Source organism: Pistacia vera, unplaced genomic scaffold (genome assembly GCF_008641045.1).
Source record: "Pistacia vera cultivar Batoury unplaced genomic scaffold, PisVer_v2 Contig570, whole genome shotgun sequence".
NCBI classification, from domain to species: domain Eukaryota; kingdom Viridiplantae; phylum Streptophyta; class Magnoliopsida; order Sapindales; family Anacardiaceae; genus Pistacia; species Pistacia vera.
The window spans coordinates 1,855,463-1,875,416 of record NW_022196413.1 but is presented as its reverse complement, the minus strand read 5'-3'; the positions used below and the strand labels follow the sequence as shown (position 1 = coordinate 1,875,416).

General features: G+C 33.1%; 1 protein-coding gene across 1 annotated transcript; it reads right to left on the bottom strand.

Annotated features, from left to right (window-relative positions):
• Positions 1–211: 211 nt before the first annotated feature.
• Positions 212–1,759, bottom strand: LOC116109060 (putative F-box protein PP2-B12). The gene is made up of 3 exons (XM_031395317.1): positions 1,301–1,759; positions 901–1,019; positions 212–797 (listed from the first exon to the last, which is right to left on the bottom strand). Exons 1-3 carry the CDS (start codon positions 1,568–1,570, stop codon positions 398–400), a joined length of 789 nt encoding a protein of 262 aa, XP_031251177.1. The 5' UTR covers positions 1,571–1,759; the 3' UTR covers positions 212–397.
• Between the last annotated feature and the right edge of the window lie 18,195 nt (positions 1,760–19,954).

The following is a 19,954-nucleotide window of genomic DNA, read 5'->3' as shown; positions in this document are numbered from 1 at the left end:
GAGAAAAGAGATTTTTATTACTTGGATTCGGGTCAATCTATTTTTATCTATTCGGGTTCGGGTTTAAACGAGGTGGGGTAGGGAGACATCTATCCCTATCCCCGCCCCATGCCTATGGGCGAATTTTTTTTTTTTTTGTCCCCATCGCTACTTATGTCGAGGAACCCCCACCCCGCATGGGGCGGGGCGAGGGGGCAGGTCCCTAGAATTTCGGAGACAAATCCCAACCCTAAATAGAATGTAAAAGAAACCCATATGCGCAAGAATTCGAAATTACTTTCAAGAGAACAATTAGAACACAAAACAAAAAGCATCATTAATACAATCTTGATTTAGAAGTGCACATTAACAAAAGCTTATTTAAAAGAATTATATATGTTTGGAGGTGTTACTTTTATCAAACACTTTTAGGCCTCAGCTCAATTCCTTCTATAATCAAGCCATGTTTACTGCTGAAGCCATCAAAATCAAACAAACTATATACCACGCCTCCATTTTCTCCATGCTTTTTAAAGAATTCACCAATCTCAATCTCCCTCCAGCCGTGTCCTCGATCTTGAGATAGGTTGGGTGCACCCGCCTGAGCGTCAAGAAACACCTTACTTCTTTCTTCCTCCTCCATTCCTCTAACGTAGAAACATAACTCTACAGGTCTTGTGTCAAATCCATTTCTGGAGTCAGCAAACTTGAATACAAGGTAAGCTGCATAGGTGGTTTCAGGGGACAAAAGTTTGGTCTCTATTTTTCCCGTGACTTCGAACCAACAAACAGGCTTTAGTTCAGCCACTTCAGGAAACCTTAAATGAAAAGATACTAATTGCTATTAGAATTACTGAAGAACTAATCATAGGGAGCTAAAAAAGGTTACGACTTTTAAGGACAAGTGACAGAAGAACAAACCTGGATTCTGGTAGAGATGGCCATGTCCAATAGGATTTACTTCCCCAAGTGACAGATATCCCTGCTTTTGCACCAACCATGCAACAGACTTTTCCACTCTCTTTCTCTAGTGCAAAGATCTGTGTCAAAGAATCACATACGTTTAAGTATACATCAGGAAAAAAAAGAACAAAAAAAGCCGAAAAAAGAGGCAAGGATTGAATTCAAAAGTTTTGAATATGTGACACTCCCCAAATTTTAATTTTGAAGCAGGGGAAGAATCATTTGATTCAACCCTTATAAACCATTTATGAACAAACCAATCTGAATTTCTATGAACCAAAAGCGCACACAAACACAGAATATAATGCATATTTTTCGCCAAATGTAGTGCCTTGATCATAAAATAACTTTTGCTTACCGTTTTGGCACTGTTGACGAAGATGGGTTTATTTGCGAAATGAAAATAAAGATCCTTCTTGGACGAGCAAGTACTGAACAGAGATGGTGAAGCCGAATTGGAAATGATTCCCTCGTAATCTGATGGCAGGAAGCTCTCCCAAACGGTATCAGAATCCGCAGCACATTTAAAGAAAGGAGACACTACAGACAATCTGCATGCATCTTTGGGAGATGTAAGGGAGATGATTTTGGATAAACACTCTTCAGGAAGAACAACACTCATGTCCATTTTGATTAGTTCTTTTCTTCTGCTCCTCTATCCAACTCTTGATTTTGTAGTATTGAATGCCTTAGTTACGTATGAGATTGAACAAGACGTTGGTCAGTGAAGGAAGCTACCAACAAGATGGTATTATATATAAGAAGCCTGAATTGACAGTTATTTTAAAACCTAGGACAGGTAGCACAAATGACCAAAACCTCATGGTGGAGCATGTCTTTCATAAATTTAATGGCTTAAATCTTAATTTCATCTTTTNTCAAAATCAGAAAGGTCTAGAAGTGTTGTTGAGTTGTCGACATTAAATATTATGACTACTGGATTAAGATACATGAATAGATTAAAAAGTTTGAAGTCAGAAATTTTAAATTTAAAGATCACCGACTCTATTATATATAAAGCTTTGACAACGTCTTGATTAAAATATAATCTAAAATATTAAGAGATAAGACTTGTTTTGTTCTTATTAAAATATATGAATTGGATATTAATTTTTATTTCCTCTTTCTTTTTTCATCGTTTGAATAGATAGACCTTCTCGCTTTCACATATTGCTTATTTTGTAAGTAATAACTTATATTTATTCAATTGTCATATTGACTAACAGGTTGTCACGCATAATATTGACTAATTTGATTTAAGTACTAAAACATATATTAAGATTGTGAAGAAATTCACAATAACTACCAATTTTTAAGATTTTTTTAACTTTATAATTTGCATACTTGATTGTTCACAGCCTGAAAATTTACAAAACCATGATAATCGTGCTCTAAATGTTCCCATATGTTAGAATCAGTTGCTCAAAAGTCAAATTTCACAAAGATGGGCGATCAAAATTCTATCAACTTTCAGTCTGTTGGGATTAAGACCACATTATTATCGTTTTAACTCCAAATTAATAAGCAAGCGATTGGAGTAATAACTTATTATTTAGCTCAGAAATTGGCAAGCTGTTGAAAATTAGTTAGAATTTTTACCCAAAAATGATAAAATACTCTTTAAAATGTTGCTATTGACTTCATTTCTAGAACTACCATGAATCATGAGAGTGTCTATAGAACATTCCATGAATTGTCATCTTGTACAAAAATACTAATAAAACACGTTGCTTCATTGACTCAACAAATTCTTGTCTTCTCCTAATTAATCTAACCTCATATGAATAAGATAGAATAGTTAATACTTAATGTTGTAAATTAGAAAATTAATTAAAAATAAGTGAAATGGATATGAGAATTGTTTTGCCCGAAGACTGCATATCCCAGATCATCTCCCTTGCATCTTCAAGAGATGCATGCAAAGTGTCCTGTGAAGGATTTTGTTTTAGTGGGGATAATTAAAAGAAAAGATTAGAACATTAAAAATACGAAAATTGACCGTAAAATTAAAAATTTGAGGTACCAATTAATATTTCTATCTTGATTAAATGAAGAACTTAGTCAAAGAAAAATTAGTTTTGAAATTATAACATATAGTGATCATTTTATAGATATACTATATTTAATCATAAGAGGAAAAAAAATCATAGCTTAAATTATTTTCCAGGTTGAAGAAAAAAAATAAAAACATAGAAAAAAGTGGTGGCACAAGGACTTAAGGACTACTTTCATAGACGAAAGGGGCTTTTTGGACAAATACAAATCATGAGCCCCCACTCAGCCCTTAGTGGCTTTGTCCCTGAAAGTTCACTAAAAGTCCCAGCGGTGCCTCCTGACTCTCCTCTGTTCGAATCAACTGCAGATTTGGATGGTGTGAGAAGTTTCTGCCATCCGATTACCAGGATATCATTTCCAATTCGGTTTCTTGTCCAAGAGGATATTTTTTTTCCACCTTTGCAGTAATCTCATCCTCATCAAAAATGGTAGTAGGGTGAGTGAAAGTCATTTTATTCACCTTTTTGAAACCCATAGACAAAACATTAAGCTTTTGAATGTAGGTAATCCAAATAAAACATTAACAAATTAGTACTTTGGTGGCGTTTGGTTTCGACAATATTTTACTACAAAAAATATAAAATTATCAGTGAGATAAATAATTTTAAAGATTAATAAGTATAAATTATTATTGTGTTTGGTTCGTGTGGTATGTATAAATAATTAATGTGTTTAATTGGCAATAAAAACAGAATACTTAAATATTGTTTTATTGAAATGTCCTTTACAAGATTATTATTATTGTTGTTGTTGTTGTTATTTGTTATTACTATTATTATTATTATTATTATTATATATGAGGTATTTTTTTCCAAATAGTTAATTAATGGGGTTAAAGAAGTCATTCAACAAATTGAGTTAATTGCTATTTGACATCAATAGGATGGCATTTGTGTCCATAATTTTTATTAAGTAAGGATAAAATTGGAACAAAATTAGGATTACCAGATAATATTAAAATATAACTCTCTAAGTCGGTAATCACATTACCTCTTATACCCGTTGAATATTACCTCGTAATAAAAGATTATTGTAATCTCATGTTACCTTCTGAACTAAACAAGGTAATGTCCGGATTAAAACATGAACTAAACAAGATAATGTCTGGATTAAAACACAAATTACTGGAGTAATCTTCTTAGGACCATAATCTCTATTTTCAAAGCCGAACCAGACCGGCTGGTCAGACCAGGAGCCGACAACTTCTCCGGTCCAGTTCAGGTCTTAGGGGGTTTTTGTAATATTTTAAAATTATGAGGCTTAATTGTAATTTTATTGGGGTGTTTTAGAGATATGTCAAAAGTTTAGGGATTAATTAGAAATTTTTTGGGTCCTTTTTGAAATAAATAAAAAATTTAGGGACTAATTTGAACTTTTTAGGGGAAATTTTTGTAATATATTAAAATTTAAGGGATTAATAGAATTATTTTAAAAAAATTATCTCTGATGTCATCGGTCCAACCGGTTGGACCAATGACCCGTGACTCGGGCAACAAAATGGGTTGCCCTCCGGTCCGAGTTTTAAAACAATGACCATAACCAAACGCCCTTTGGGTTATAAAGCTAGAAATCACTGAAAAGTTGCTTAATCAATGTTGCGTTTATTATTGGCTAGAAATCAATTGAGATCTCCATCATAGCCGGTCAGACCGGAAGCTGACAGCTTCTCCGGTCCAGTTCAGGTCCTAGGAGATTTTTGTAATATTTCAAAATTAAAAGGGTTAATTTGTAATTTTATTGGGGTGTTTTGGAGATATGTCAAAAGTTTAGGGATTAATTGGTAATTTTTTGGGTCCTTTTTTGAAATAAATAAAAAATTTAGGGATAATTTGAACTTTTTAGGGGAAATTTTTGTAATATATTAAAATTTAAGGGATTAACAGAATTATTTTAAAAAAATTGCCCCTGATGTTATCGGTCAAACCGGTTGGACCGATGAACCTATGACTCGGCCAACAAAACGGGTTGTCCTCCGGTCTGAGTTTTAAAATAATGACCATAACCAAACGACTTTTGGGTTATAAAGCTAGAAATCACTGAAAAGTTGCTTAATCAATGCTGCGTTTATTATTGGCTAGAAATCAATTGAGATTTCCATCATATGATCCTTGACTTATTATCTATTAAAATACAAGACAAATCATGACTTACTAACTACCTTGGATTTACCTTGACTTTTATGCTATAAGTTTACAGAACATCCAATTCTACCCTTAGACAATGTACAATTTGTCCAAATTCATAATTTTTTGTTACCCAATCTCTGAATCATGTATAAGTTAATTGCCTTTGTAATTCTTCGACACAGAACTTTGCACTAGACAAAGAAAGTGGAAAAAATTGTTACATGGTTGGAGTAAGAGGGCTTTAAATTGCATGGGGAGGTTGACCTATAGATCAAATGTGGTGAAGTTTACCGAAATCCATGCTAATTTCTTCCATTGTCAACTATCGAAAATTCTCTAATCAAGACATTATGATATTAATTATATCAAGATCATGCTTAATTATTGTTAGATTCTTATTTGTAAAATGTCATCACTTTCCAATGAGTGAATCCAATGGTAATTAAACATGACTAATTAGAAATTGATAATCAACTATATCCCTATTTGTTTCACTTATTTCTTTTTAAGTTTGTACAACAATTCTTACTATCTAGCACGTAAAATCATATTATTTTTGGCCTCTTTATAATGGATGTTGTTCCAAACCAGGATTTAGATGTTAACATTGTGTTTTTATTATTGTTTGCAGGTTTTCGAAAGTTTGTGAAGCCATCTATTTGTGGTGGATTAGGGATGAATGATAGATAAGACCAAAAACTTGTCACCAAAGACGAGGGACGTAGCTAGTACATAAAATATAGGTTCAATTACCCCCAAAATGAAAAAAAAAAAAAAAAAAATTATATTTTATAGTACCTAAGTTAAATTTTATTGATCCTAAAAATTTGTATTAATTAACAGTTTTTTACCTTTTCTCTCTTCTTCATTTTCTAGGTTACTTTCTTTCTTTTAGTTGGATACTCAAGAAAAGCTACCCTTGAAGTTTACAAAGTAAGATAGGTCTGTGTATTTATTTATTTTATTTTTGCTTAAAACTTTTTTTTAGCTTTCTTAATGATAAAAGATATGAGAGATGAGTTTTTGTTGAGTTTGAAATTGGAAGATTAAATTTTTAAATTTTTATGTGGGTTTTGATTAATATTGTTTATATTAGGTATGGGTTAATTAGTTATTGTTTTAAGTTGGATTTGATAAATTTTGGTTAATTATTGAGTTAATTTTGAATGGGTTAAAGAATTGATGAAAACCTAAGTTGTAAAGATTTAAGGATTAGTTAATTTTGATATATGTTTAATTGATTGATTTAGAGTTGGATTTGATAGTTTTCATGGTTTATGAGTTAAATTTTTTGGGTTGATAGAAATTTTTTGAAAAGCTTAAATGATAAGATTTGGGGTTAATTTATGGTTGATATTTTGACCCCATTAGCTAAAAATTCTGGTTATGGTCTCTCAGAAAGATCACTATGGAGCTTAAATTGTGTTTAAATTTCCAGGTTTGAGATGGGCTTCTAAAAGGACTGTACAGTTAAGTTCTTTTTTTGAAGGAAGGAAAAGGCAAGCATAGTGTGTTCTTAGGCCCATCTCAAGACACAGAAGATGAGCGGATGGAGATTGAAATAGAGTTCTTTAAGAAAGAATACTATATACTAATAACACTCTTTTACAAATTTTTTTTCACAATCCGATGTGATAGTTCATAATTGATCAATTCACGTCTCACATGAGTCCTGCATGGGTCCTACTAATTAATATGAGTTATCACATCAAGATTGTAAGAGAAGTTTGTAAGAAATGATTGTTAGTGAGGATTACTCTTAATGAAAATGGAGGTGAGGAAAGGGTGAAATGGTTGTGTTTTTATTTCTTGGGATTCAGCGATAAGTGCGTCCTGATAGAAGGGATTGAGATTTGGCCTGAAGGGGGTTACACTGATACACACCTTTGTGATAAACACATGTAGATTATTTAAACCTTGGGTCGGTTTTAAATTGTTGAAGAAAAAAATACCAGAAATTTTTTAACTTAATTAAAGTTGTTGCCCTTTCATGTTAAGTGATGTGATTGATCACCAGCACAATTGTTGAACTTCTTGATTTTAGGCAAATTGTTAAAGTGTTGGTGATTTTGCAAAAGCAGCATATTGGACTACCGAACAGAATAAACCAAAATTTGATAGATCGGCATCAGTATTTTTAAGCATAAATCACTTTTCAAGATTTTGTGTATCATTTGGTTACAATATAAAATATTAAATAATATAATGCTGGTCAGCGTTTAAAAAAAAAAAAAAATCCAAAATTTGGGAGTTTTTAATATAATAATGCTATCCCTACAAACCATTTCAACTCTATATTTTTTTTATAAAATGTCAATGATTTGGCTATATATATATAATCAGTGGCAGACCCAGGATTTTTGCCAGGGGGCCTCTACAACTCTGCCATTATTTGCCAATCAATTAGTGAAAACATTTTAAAAAATCAGTAAACCTTGAACAAAGGAAATAATACAATATCAAGAAGCTGAAATGAAAGAATGCAATAATATCCAATTCACAAGAAAACACTAAAAAATTTTTACGTGGAAAAACATCTTCAATGTGAGGAGAGCAAAAAACCCTAAACCCTATGTCTTGACCTAATTTACTTTCAATTCAAATCTTTCTCATACCAATTAATGTTATTACCTCTCTTCTTATGGTCAGATAGAAAACCCTTTAGCCACTGGGGTTAGCTATATCTAGGGGGTCTTGTATTCGAGTCGCATGAGAGGTATCTACTACATTGTGTAATTACCTTGGTTCATTGGGCTTGTAGAGTGTTTCGTGACCCTGAGAATTAAGCATGCTCCAATGTGGGCCTAAATATCTCACATACCTAAAAAAAAAAAAAAAAAAAAAAAAAAAAATTTGATGTTATTGATGTCTTATGGAAATTTGTGATGAAATTGGAAGGGAAGAAGTAAGGGCCGAATGGAAAAATGAGTTGAGTTATATGCACTTTTAAAGTAATTTTTTATATGATTAAGTTCTTCAAAAAATTAAATAGTAAACAATTATGTTTGCCCTTAACACTAGATTGTCATGGTTAAAGTTCAATGAATGATTCAAATTGAATTATAATATGATTTTTTTTTTAATTATGTCATGTCATTATCATTAGTTAGAGGATAAATTTGTGAAAAGAGTATAACATAAACATTCGAAATCTATTAAAATTAAAATCATTGAAAGATAATGATAATTATTAAGTAGATTATTAGTTTATAATTATATAAATTTTTAATTTTTATTGCTATTAAAAAGAGGTGTAAGTTACAGCATTGAATCTCTTATTAGTAGAGAGAATTGGCGTATGTTAAGTAATTAATTAGGTAGAGGGATGAAAGACAAAAAGATAAGTACAAATGAAATGATAGTGAGGTCAGGTCATAGACTTAAAAATCATAATTACAGTGATTTGTGTGGTATGTTATATGGACTAAATTAAAGGAAAGGAAGAGGGCAAAAATGTCAAATTAATAAAGACAGGTAAAATCCCAAAGGATAAAGAGAGATTCTAGGGAAGACTTTTCCATAGAAAAAATTGGTTTTTTTTTTTTTTTAATTTGAGGCCTACCCTCAAAGGGCCTGGTCCACTCCTATCATTAATTGGTGTTGATAAATCAACTATCACATTATTTAAATTATACAATTGATATACCTTGTTTGAAAGTGTAGTCTTACGTTTTCAATATGTTCTTTTAGAGCTTATTTCATGAATAGGGGTGAGCATTAGTAGTGGGTAAAACCAGAATCAGAACCAGAACCGAAATCAAACCAAAACTGACATTGTGCGGGTAGGATTCTAGTTCCTACATGTGCAGGAATTGGAACCGAAACCAAAACTAGAACCTAGGATGGGAACCAATGGTGGGTACCCGGGATGGAAATTAATTATAATATTACATTATAGTATTACAACTCATGCCTCATGAGTCATGGTTTAATTAAAGATTCATAAAACATATTAATATTAATATTTAATTTTATTCTTTTGTCACAAATTCACAATTAATGTTAATTTAACTTATGAACAAATTCAAAAACTTCATTTTCACTCTAGTAATTATAATATTATATAAATTATTTTTATCTATTAATAAGTAATAACAAGGGGGGCATTTGGTTCAGGGAATGTTAGAATACTGAAAAGTTAGATTACCTTAAAGATTATTAAGAATCTTTAAGAAAATGTGTTTGGTTAATTGGTGGGTATGTCATATTAATATGTTTGGTTGGGAGGAATAAATTGGTGGGTATGTTATTTAAATTACTGAATTGTCCTCTAGTTAAATATTATTATTATTTGGAGTATTATAACCCCCCTGCATTTAAAAACTTAGCAAAAACAACCCTATAATAAAAGTTTGGAAAATCAACAAAGCACCCCCACCAACCCAGCCACTGCTGGCTGCCAACAACCTAATAACACACGAAAGGCAAGAAATAGCCTTTGTGCGCCGTATGGCCATTTCCGGCTAGAGATCTAACCGAAAATGGCCAGACATGATGGATCTAGCCGTTGACATCCAGATTTGGCACGATCTGGCCATTTTTGGCCAGATTTTTTGGCCAGATATCTGGCCGAAAATGACCATACCAGCACACGATGACCATTTTCAACCTTCCGTGGGCCATTTTGACCGCGGCGACGGTTGCCAGCGGCAGGTGGGTGGGGGTGGTGGCTTGGGTGGGCTGCAATTTGTTTTGAATTCAAGGGTAATTTTGTTCAAAAAGTTAATTAATTGGGTTGAAATAGTAAAAGCCATATCCATGTAATAAGGGCACTATTGTCCTAAAGTTTTATTAATAAGGGATAAAATTGTAACAAAAAAAGACTACCCTGGTAATCTTAGAATACCTAAGAAAATGGAGGTAATCAGATTACCTTCAATATTACTAATAGTAACCACTATTGGTATTTAAAGATTACCGATATCTTATATTACTTGACAATCAAACATGGTAATCAAGTAATATAAGATGACTTAACCCTAGTAATCCCACATAACCCCCAACCAAACGCCCCCCAAGTATCAAAGATAAATGACTAGTCTTTAATTTATTAAATTACATAAATCAAAACCACCTGCTAATTGTGTATGAAACTTTTCCAAAATAATTTACACTGCGTTTGGTTCATTATTAATTTCCCTATTCTGGACCGGATTATTAGAATACCGTTTGGTTCATTTTTTACAAAACTCTATCCCCAAAACACAATTCTGACACAATTTTGAATTCTTCACTGCGAAAAGTGCATCTTCACAGCTTTCTCAGCTCTTTCTCAGTCTCCATTTTTTACCGTTACAATTTTTTATTTTTCTTCACTTTTCGTGTCACTGCTTCATCATTTTCTGCACTTTTCTTCACTGCATTCTTCACCATTTTTCTTCACTTTTCGTCACTGATTCACCATTTCCTGCACTGCATCTGACTGAGGCGTGAACCATTTTCTTCACTGCATTCTTCACCATTTTTCTTCACTTTTCATCACTACTTCACCATTTTTCTACACTGCATCTAACTGAGGCGTTCATCAGGATCACCTGTGACCACTTCCCAAAGCTGTTGATCTTGTCACCGTGAACCCAGATCTGTCACTTCTCTTCTCACGTTCGCAAATCACAAGCTGTGAAGCTGATTTCTCTCTCAATTCCATGCCACTGTTCTCCTTCTCATTCGACTGTTTTTATACAAAGTTTGTTGATTAATTTTATTCGGCGAAGGTATTTTTTAGTTTTTTATTTCTATTTCTTTGACTTCGTGTGTAGCAATTGTTATAATTGGTGGTATTGAACTTAATGGTAGTGGATGTTTGTGATAATAGAGTGATTAATGATGTGGTATGATGATGCTGGTGGCAAATTGGTGGTAGTTTTGGTGGTTGTGGTGTGAATAAATTTGAATATTAGGGTTCAAATTGGGGGTTTTAAAATTTAGTCCTTCTGTCGCAATGTTTACTTGATAATAGCTGATATTTTTTACAAAATATATATATTTTTTTTTTTTGGTTGCTTTAATCGACTATTGTTGTTGGCAGATGATGGAAACTGAATAATCATTAAATGGTGAATGTGGTTCAATGTTAAGGGGTTTGGATTTGAGATTGGGGGTTTAGTTTTGAAAATAAATGATTGATTCTGAAGATTTGTTGATTCAGGTTTTGATTCGAAGAAGAAGAATCAATTGAAGAAAGTGTGGTTGTACAAAGGAGTTGTAAACAATATAGGGTACCAACGGAACCAGAACTAGTAGGTTCCTAAAAGCTTTGGTAAAGTAGTATTTTGCAAAGCTTTTTTTTGTTTTTATTCTATTCTACAGTTAATAAAGCTGAATTTTCGGACTTTGATTTTCCTAAGCTTGATGATAATTTTTGTTTTGTTTAGCATGTTTTTAATATTTTAATTTGGATTTCACTAATTGATATATTTGTTTTGTAGATTCGACATCATGATTTAATCGTAACAAGAAATTACGCTCATATGCACAGATGTCAGTATAATTTGTCTCGACGTCGTAGGATTGATTATTACTTCCAGCAAAGGCAAAAGTTTTGACGTTTTTCCAGACTCGGAGTTCGTCAAACACCCTGTTGGTCGACATTGTCTATATCTTCCCCTGCATTGACGTCTTCAAGCAGTGTCGGATCGAACGAGGTATAAGTTTATATGTGTTTAGTTGATTACATTAACATATGAGTATTATATTTTGCAATGTGATTGGTGATTCGTATGGTGTCCCAATGTTGGTTGTCCCTGACCGTACCGTCCTTAGATGAGTGATTCTGTGGCCTGGTTTGCTTAAATGACCCACTGATTTCTGGTCCTGTTATCTGAGCGGGCCAAAACTTCGCACGGTACTGCAATAAAAGCAGCTGATTACCAAGAAATGTTGGACGACATTTCATCACTTGCTGGCAGGAGACTCAACATCACACAATTAACCTCTAAGTTCTTTTGGCTGCGAAAAGTGTATCAAGCATGGTGTAAATTGTTGCAACACAGGGGGTTTGGGTGGGATCACGAGTCACAAAGTCCAACGTGTCCCGTTGAGGTGTGGGAAGAATATGTGAAGGTATATTTTCATATTTTTTAAGTAATATTATTCAATAACACCGTAAATGTGCGCATTTTTTTCGGACTGCTAAATATTAATATATTATTCTTTTAACTTACCAGCAAAACCCATTAGGGCAACAATTTTACCACAAGGGACTTCCTCACAAGGAGCTTTATGAAATAATATTTGAGAAGCAAACTGCCATTGGAAGATATGCGTACACATCTACATCCCAACCGGTGGAGACCTCCAGTTATTCCAATCCCAGCACAGTTCCTATGGATGATAGTGACTTTGAACCTGATCCTAACGGACGACAGGGGAAAAATGGTCAAACACATCTGGCCATGGAAGAGCGAGAAATAGAAGGCATAGATGCAACCCAGGACAATCAATTGCGGATGTCATTTTTAGCTTGAGGGACAAGCTTGTGGAGAAGTCGACTATGGGATTGAGGGCTAGCAATCGCTGTGCAGATGAGAGGGAAGAAGAGAACACCAGTGCTCCATCTGATCCTTTTTCCATGAGCAATTGTATTGACATCATGACGGCCATGCAAGTACCGACACAGTTTTACCTGCCGGTTGTCACGTACTTATATGAAAATCCAGGGTGGTGAGAGATATTCGTGAAACTCCCACTGGAGGAAAAGGCTAACTGGATTTATAACAACTTTCTCAAGAAGTAGATTACACTATATTTCATAAGTGTTTGGCAAAAAATTTGTATGCGTTAGTAGGCAGTTGTCATTACAATTACAATTTATAACGCTACTATATGAACATATTTATGTGATATTATATGTGTAAACACCGTTTTCGATTGTCATTACAATTAAATATTGACTATTATATTTTGCTAAGTAGTACAATAACTGTTAATTGTTGATAATTGTTGATAACTGTTTTGCAAATGTGTAGGTTTAAATGGCGTCCTCTAGCCATACATGAAGAAGACGACGTGCTACAGATGAGAGGGACGAAAAAGAAATAATGACAGATATAGCCATTGCACTTTGCGCTGCTGCCGCGTTAGAAGCAAGTAGGCATCAACGACGACATACATCCCTATTAACTGGTCATCAGTACATGTTGGAAGTACTAAACGGTCATCCTGACAAGATCTATGACAAGTGCCGCATGGAGAAAGCCTATTTTCATTGTTATGTGAAATTTTGTCCGATCAAGGCAAATTGCAACCAAGCAGGATGACAAGTTTGGAAGAACAAGTTATGATATTTCTAACAATCGTTGGAAAAAACGAGACAATCAGAACGATGATGGAGGATTTCCAACATTCGGGTGAGACGATCTCTAGACATGTTACTGTAGTTTGCAACGCTATATGTGAGTTGAAGACAGAGTTTATCAGACCACCTGACTTTAATGATGTTCCATGGGAATATTAGCCAACAGAAAATATTACCCTTTCTTTAAGGTACTGGTTCATTATGTTTGCTATTAGTGGATAGTTAAGTTCATTGTATTATTAATTTTTATAGTAGGTTAATATGAGTAAAATTCAATTTTCATTATAGGATTGTATTGGAGCCATGGATGGCACACATGTATACGCTTCAGTTCCACGTGAATTTGTCGATAGGTACCGGAATCGCAAAGGATCGATGTCACAGAATGTAATAGCTGTATGCGACTTTAAGATGATGTTCACTTATGTTGTTATTGGATGGGAAGGATCTGCACATGATTCAAGAGTTTTAAATTCAATTATTGATGATCCTAATTCTGGATTCCCACATCCTCCACCAGGTATAAGTATTTTCTTGACATATTATAGCGTATTACCTCCACTGTTGAGGCCTTGTAATTCAAATAAAATGTCTGATATTATTACAAGGAAATACTATTTGGTTAATGCGGGTTATCCAAATAGAGATGGGTTCCTCGCCCCTCATAGGCGAGTGGCTTACCATATTTCTGATCACCGCCGTAACCGAAGAGGGCCACAAGAGTTGTTTAACTACAGACATGCTTCACTCCGCAATGTTATTGAGAGAACCTTTGGTGTTTTGAAAAGACGGTTACGTATTCTAAATGGAATGAACAATTACCCGTTAGACAAACAAGGGAAGATTGTTATGGCATGTTGTGTACTTCATAATTTTATCAGAATGTACAATATGGACAACCGTATCTTCGAACAAACCGATAATAGTACGCGTAATGAGCAAGTATATGGTGATCGTCAAAACAGAGCAGAATATGGGCGAAATGGAGAAAGACCGAGTCAACTGCAACAAGGTATTGTAGACAACATGACTATTGTACGGGATAACATAACGAATGCACTGTGGGCAGCACAGTGGACCATATCGTAGTTGTTAATGAAGTATATGTGTAATAATGATTGTAAGGGTTGATAGTTAGTACTTTTGTGATATATGTATTAATGTGATGTTTTTAAATAGTTGGATTAGTACTTGAAATTAATATGAGTTTTTGTTTTTTAATATCTACAGGTGACAAAATTACCAATAAAATATTTAGTATTATTAAAATGTAACTTGATAAGTTATATATATAATAATACATTATTTTAACAAAATTCAACAAAATATTATATTAATAAATCATTTATAAAAAAAATATATTAATCAAATATTCAACACAAATATCAAGGTCAAAATACTCAACCAAACACATATTTTGCAAATCCTATTCTCGTAATCATAACCCTATTCAACTATCCAATCATATCCCTAAAATTCTATCCAAAATAATGAACCAAACGCACCCTTAATTATTAGTAAATTATATTTTATTTCGCTATTAAAAAAGGATATAATAATGTTAAAGTTTTGAAGGCATGTGATTAAAATTTAAGAGGATTAAAACAGATTAGATTCATTAATTATTTGATTAATTAAGTGTATAATTGGAATTATGATCCAATTAAAATGTTATTAAGAGAATTATTTTTGAATAAAATAGTATATTTGATTGAATAATATTTAGTTATTTACTTCAATTAACAAGTTCTAAGTATATCTATAGTAAATCAGTAATTAATTAATTATATATGATAAATTGATAAATATTAATACATTACTTAATTAAATGGTTAGAAATTTAATTAATTATAACATTATATTATAGTAGGATAACTCATGCCTGATGAGTCATGGTATATTAAGAAATCATAAAACAAACTAAGAGTTAGGTTCATACTAATTATTTAATTAAAGATTCATAAATAATATTAATATTATATTAATAACAAATTCAAAATTAATGTTAATTTAACTATGGGCACAATTCAAAAACTTCATTTTCACTCCAGTAATTATAATTATATAAATTATTTTTATCTTCATTGGTAATCAAGTAAGAATCAAAGTTCAACGAGTATCAAAGATAAGATTGGTCGTAATTTATTAAAATACAAAAATCAGAACAACTTACTATTGTGTATGAAACTTTTTCTGAAATAATTTAATTATTAGTAATTATATTTTATTCTCTATTAAAAAAAAGATATTATAATGTTACAGTTTTGAGAGCATGTGATTAAAATTTAAGAGAATTAAAATAGATTAGATTCATTAATTATTTATAATTAAGGTATAATTGGAATTATGATCCAATTAAAGTATTTTATGTATTAGAAGAATTAAAAAAAAAAAAAAAAAAAAGTATTACATGTGCTGCTGTTTTGTTTAGTTGTTCTCTCATTTTCTTTTCTTATTTCAATAAGTTTGTGTTTTGATTTGATTGAAATTTGTGTGAATTATGATGAACTGATTGAATTCACGTGTTGTCTAAAGAACATTGGACACAAATAAATGGTATGAAAGTTGAAAGCTAATAAATGCAGGTTTTCTAAATTTGTCAGGGGTGTATTTGTAGAATTTTAAGTGTGTGGGGGTAATTAATTTTCTACAAGATACTGTGTTAGGAACGCAACGCATTTTAGGTTCCGGTCGAGAATTAAAGAATCGGAATTGGGCAATTCTGGTTCCCGTCTTTTCAAAGGAAACTGATCGATTTGGTTCCCCCAAAAATCGCAGGGTACCCGAAACAACTCACCCCTACTCATGAATGTGAAAAACCTTCCCCATTTATTTTGAAAATTGTAATTTATTATTCACTATATTAACTGATTTTAGTAATTCACAAGAGTTAGTTGTCCAAAGGTTTAATTTAATAACAAAAACCTTCTTGAGGTTTCTAAATAATATAAATTTTCCTACCAAAGTGAATTGCTAGAACTTATAGTATTATAAGTTAATGAATATTTACCAAGTTTCCCTCCTATCATTTTGTTCTTTTTATATCAAGAAATATTTCCAATATAACGATCTTTAATATCTTAATTTCCAAAATGTCAAGGTTTAGTTTAAAGTACAAATTTAACCATAAATTACACAACTTAACTTAGTAGCCCAAAAAATAACAAAGGGGAAAATAGCCTAAATACGTTAGACTACCAAATTTAGCATCAATTAGCCGGTCTATTAAAGTACAAATTTAACCATAAATTACAACTAAATAATAGCCCATAAAAATAACAAAGGTGAAAATAGCCTAAATACGTTGACTACCAAATTTAGCATCAATTAGCATGGTCTAGCATGTTTTAATTAAACATTAAATCATTATAAAATGCTAAACACTCGAAACTATCTAGTCTAGCATATATATCCTATATATTAAGAATATATCATTTGTTATTTCATTAAAAATATAATTGGTAAGTGAATTTTACAAAAGATTTGTCCTTTAAATAAATCCTATACATTTTGGGGAAATGATTATTAGTTGTGTATATATGTCCAAACCCTTTTATCAACACTTGTAGGCCTCAGCTCAATTCTTCTATAACAGGCCATGTTTATGCTGAAACCATCAAAATCAAACAAATTTACACCCAGGCCTTCATTTTCTCCATGCTTTTTAAAGAATTCACCGATCTCAATCTCCATCCACCCGTCTCCTCGATTGAGAAGGTTGGGCGCACCTGCCGAGCGTCAAGAAACACCTTACTTCTTTCTTCCTCCTCATTCCTCCAACGTAGAAACATAACTCTACAGGCTGGTGTCAAATCATCTGGAGTCAGCAAACTTGAACACAAGGTAAGCTGCATAGGTGGTTTCAGGGGACAAAAGTTGGTCTTATTTTTTCCCTAACTTCGAACCAACAACAGGCTTTAATCAGCACTTCAGGAAACCTTAAATGAAAAGATACTAATTGCTATTAGAATTACGAAGAACTAATCATAGGAGGCAAAAAAGGTTATGAATTTTAAGGACAAGGGACAGAAGAACAAACTGGATTCTGGTAGAGATGGCCAGTCCAATAGGATTACTTCCCCATGTGACAGAGATCCCTGCTTTTGCCCAACCATGCAACAAACTTTCCACTCTCTTTCTCTAGTGCAACGTTATGTCAAAGAATCACACACGTTTAAGTATACATCAGAAACTAATAAAATAAAATAAATAAAAAAACCGAAAAAGAGATATGGATTGAATTCGATATTTTGAATATGGACCACTACCCAGAAATTTTAATTTTGAAGCAGGGGAAGTTGGCTCACAACATATCCTTAAATGCAGGGGAAGAATCATTTGATTCAACACTTATAAACCATTTATGAACAAACCAATCCAAATTTCAATTAACCAAAAGGGCTTATAAACGCAAGAAACAGAAATCATAGCCTTCCCTAAATGTAATCGCTTAAGTTATATAAAATGTCTTTTTGCTTACATATTGCCACTGTTGATGAAGATGGGTTTATGGGAAAGATGAAAGTAAAGTCCTCTTGGACGAGCAAGTACTCAACAGAGATGATGAGGCCGAATTGGAAATGATTCCCTCGTAATTGATGGCAGAAACGTCTCCCAGACGGCATCAGAATCAGCAGCAGATTTGAAGAAAGGTGACACTGTTGATAATCTGCATGCATTCTGGGAGATGTAAGGGATGTGATTTGGGATAAACACTCTTCAGGAAGAACAACACTCTATCCATTTGATTTTTTCTAGCTTTCCTCATTCAACTCTTGATTTTATGGTTATGTCTAGTTACGGTATGAGATGAACAAGACTTTGGTTAGTGAAGGAAGCTCCAACAAGATGGTATATATATAAGAAGCCTAATAGTTGACAATTATTGGAAATGTATAAAATAATTATCCGAAAGGTTAAAAAGATTTTATAAAATTGTTGCCCAGAAACATCCTACCGGATGCCACATAATGAGAAAGAACTATAAGCATCTTCAAACTGTATTTTAGCATTTAAAATACTTTATCATTATTAATATCATGTAAAAATCAGAATTATAGAAATGTCTTCCATAAATTTAATGGCTTAAATCTATTTTACATGTTCATGCTTTATTTCCAGAGAAGACTTAATCATAGTGTGGTCAACTAGTCAAGTCCTGACTCTTAGCTTTCAAATATTAAGAAATACCCCTCAAGTAACAGCCTCGATTAACTTAACTCTGAAACAACATTTTCTTATGCAGAGACAGAAATGCCTCTTAGGGGGCGTTGTTGACGGTAATGTCGATTGTTGGGGTAATGTCATCTTATATTACTTGATTACCACGTTGGTTGTCAAGTAATATAAGATTTCGGTAATCTTCAAATACAATGAGGGCGTTTGGTTAGGAAAGTTATATACGGGAATGTTGGATTACTGGAAAGTAGATTACCTTGAAATATTACTGGGAATCTTTAAGAAAATGTGTTTGGTTAGTTGGTGGGTATGTTATTTAAATTACTAAATGGGCCCCCTTACAAATATTAATATATATTATTTTATTATTAATTTTTGAATAATTTCTTTTAACCCCCATATTTCAGATTTAGTTTAAACACCCTGCTTATATAAAACTTAATTTATTACGAAATCACCCCCACTCCTCGCCGCGCTGTGCCACCGTAGATCACCGCCGGAAGTCTCCGAAAGTCCCTATCAACAACTCACCATGACCAAGAGGCTTCGATATGGCCGTTTCCAGCCATATTGATGGCCGAAAACGGCCATATCAGGCAGATTTGCCGGAAATGGCCAGATCTATTCTAGCCATTTCCGGCCAGATCGGTGGATCTGGCCGTTAATGGCCAGATCCTTGGCCATTATCGGCAAGATTGAGTGAGATCTGCCATTAACGGCCAGGACCTGGCCGTTAGCAGCCAAATCTATTTCGGCGAATAGATCTGGCGTTAGCAGCAAATCTATTCGGTGGAATAGACTGGCCTGTTAACGACCAGATCTCACTCAGATTTGGCCGATAATGGCCAGGATTGGCATTAACCGCAGATTTGGCCTGATATGGCCGTTTTTGGCCATCAATATGGCCGAAAAAGGCCATATCGCTGACTCTGGAGCCTCCCACTGAAACTCGTTCTTTTTTTGGGACTCCGGTTGGTTTTCGGAGGCGCCATGGTGGGTGGCTGCTGTAGGCGGTGGTGCTGGGTGGCAGTGGTGGTGGTGGTGGCTGAGTGGCAGTGGTCTGTAAATTGTTTTAAATACAAGGACATTATTGTTCAAAATTTAGTTAAATAAGGGTAAAATTGAAATAGGATATTAATGTAAATTTATTTTAAAATGAGGGCATTATTGTCCAAAATTTTATTATAATAAGGGATAAAATTGTAACAAAAAAGGAGAACCCTGGTAATCTCAAAATACTAAGAAAATAGGGTAATCAGATTACCTCCAACATTACCAATAGTGAGGTAACTTAATCTAAATTCACTTAAAAAGCAAGTAAATACATATACCCAATTTGCCCTTATGTAGATACATA

Excerpts from the sequence above, each read along its gene's own strand:
- LOC116109060 (XM_031395317.1), bottom strand. The coding sequence starts at position 1,570 with ATGGACATGAGTGTTGTTCTTCCTGAAGAGTGTTTATCCAAAATCATC. Across the intron at positions 1,020-1,300 it reads TCGTCAACAGTGCCAAAACG|ATCTTTGCACTAGAGAAAGA; the intron begins GTAAGCAAAAGT and ends TCTTTGACACAG. Across the intron at positions 798-900 it reads CCATCTCTACCAGAATCCAG|GTTTCCTGAAGTGGCTGAAC; the intron begins GTTTGTTCTTCT and ends TTTTCATTTAAG.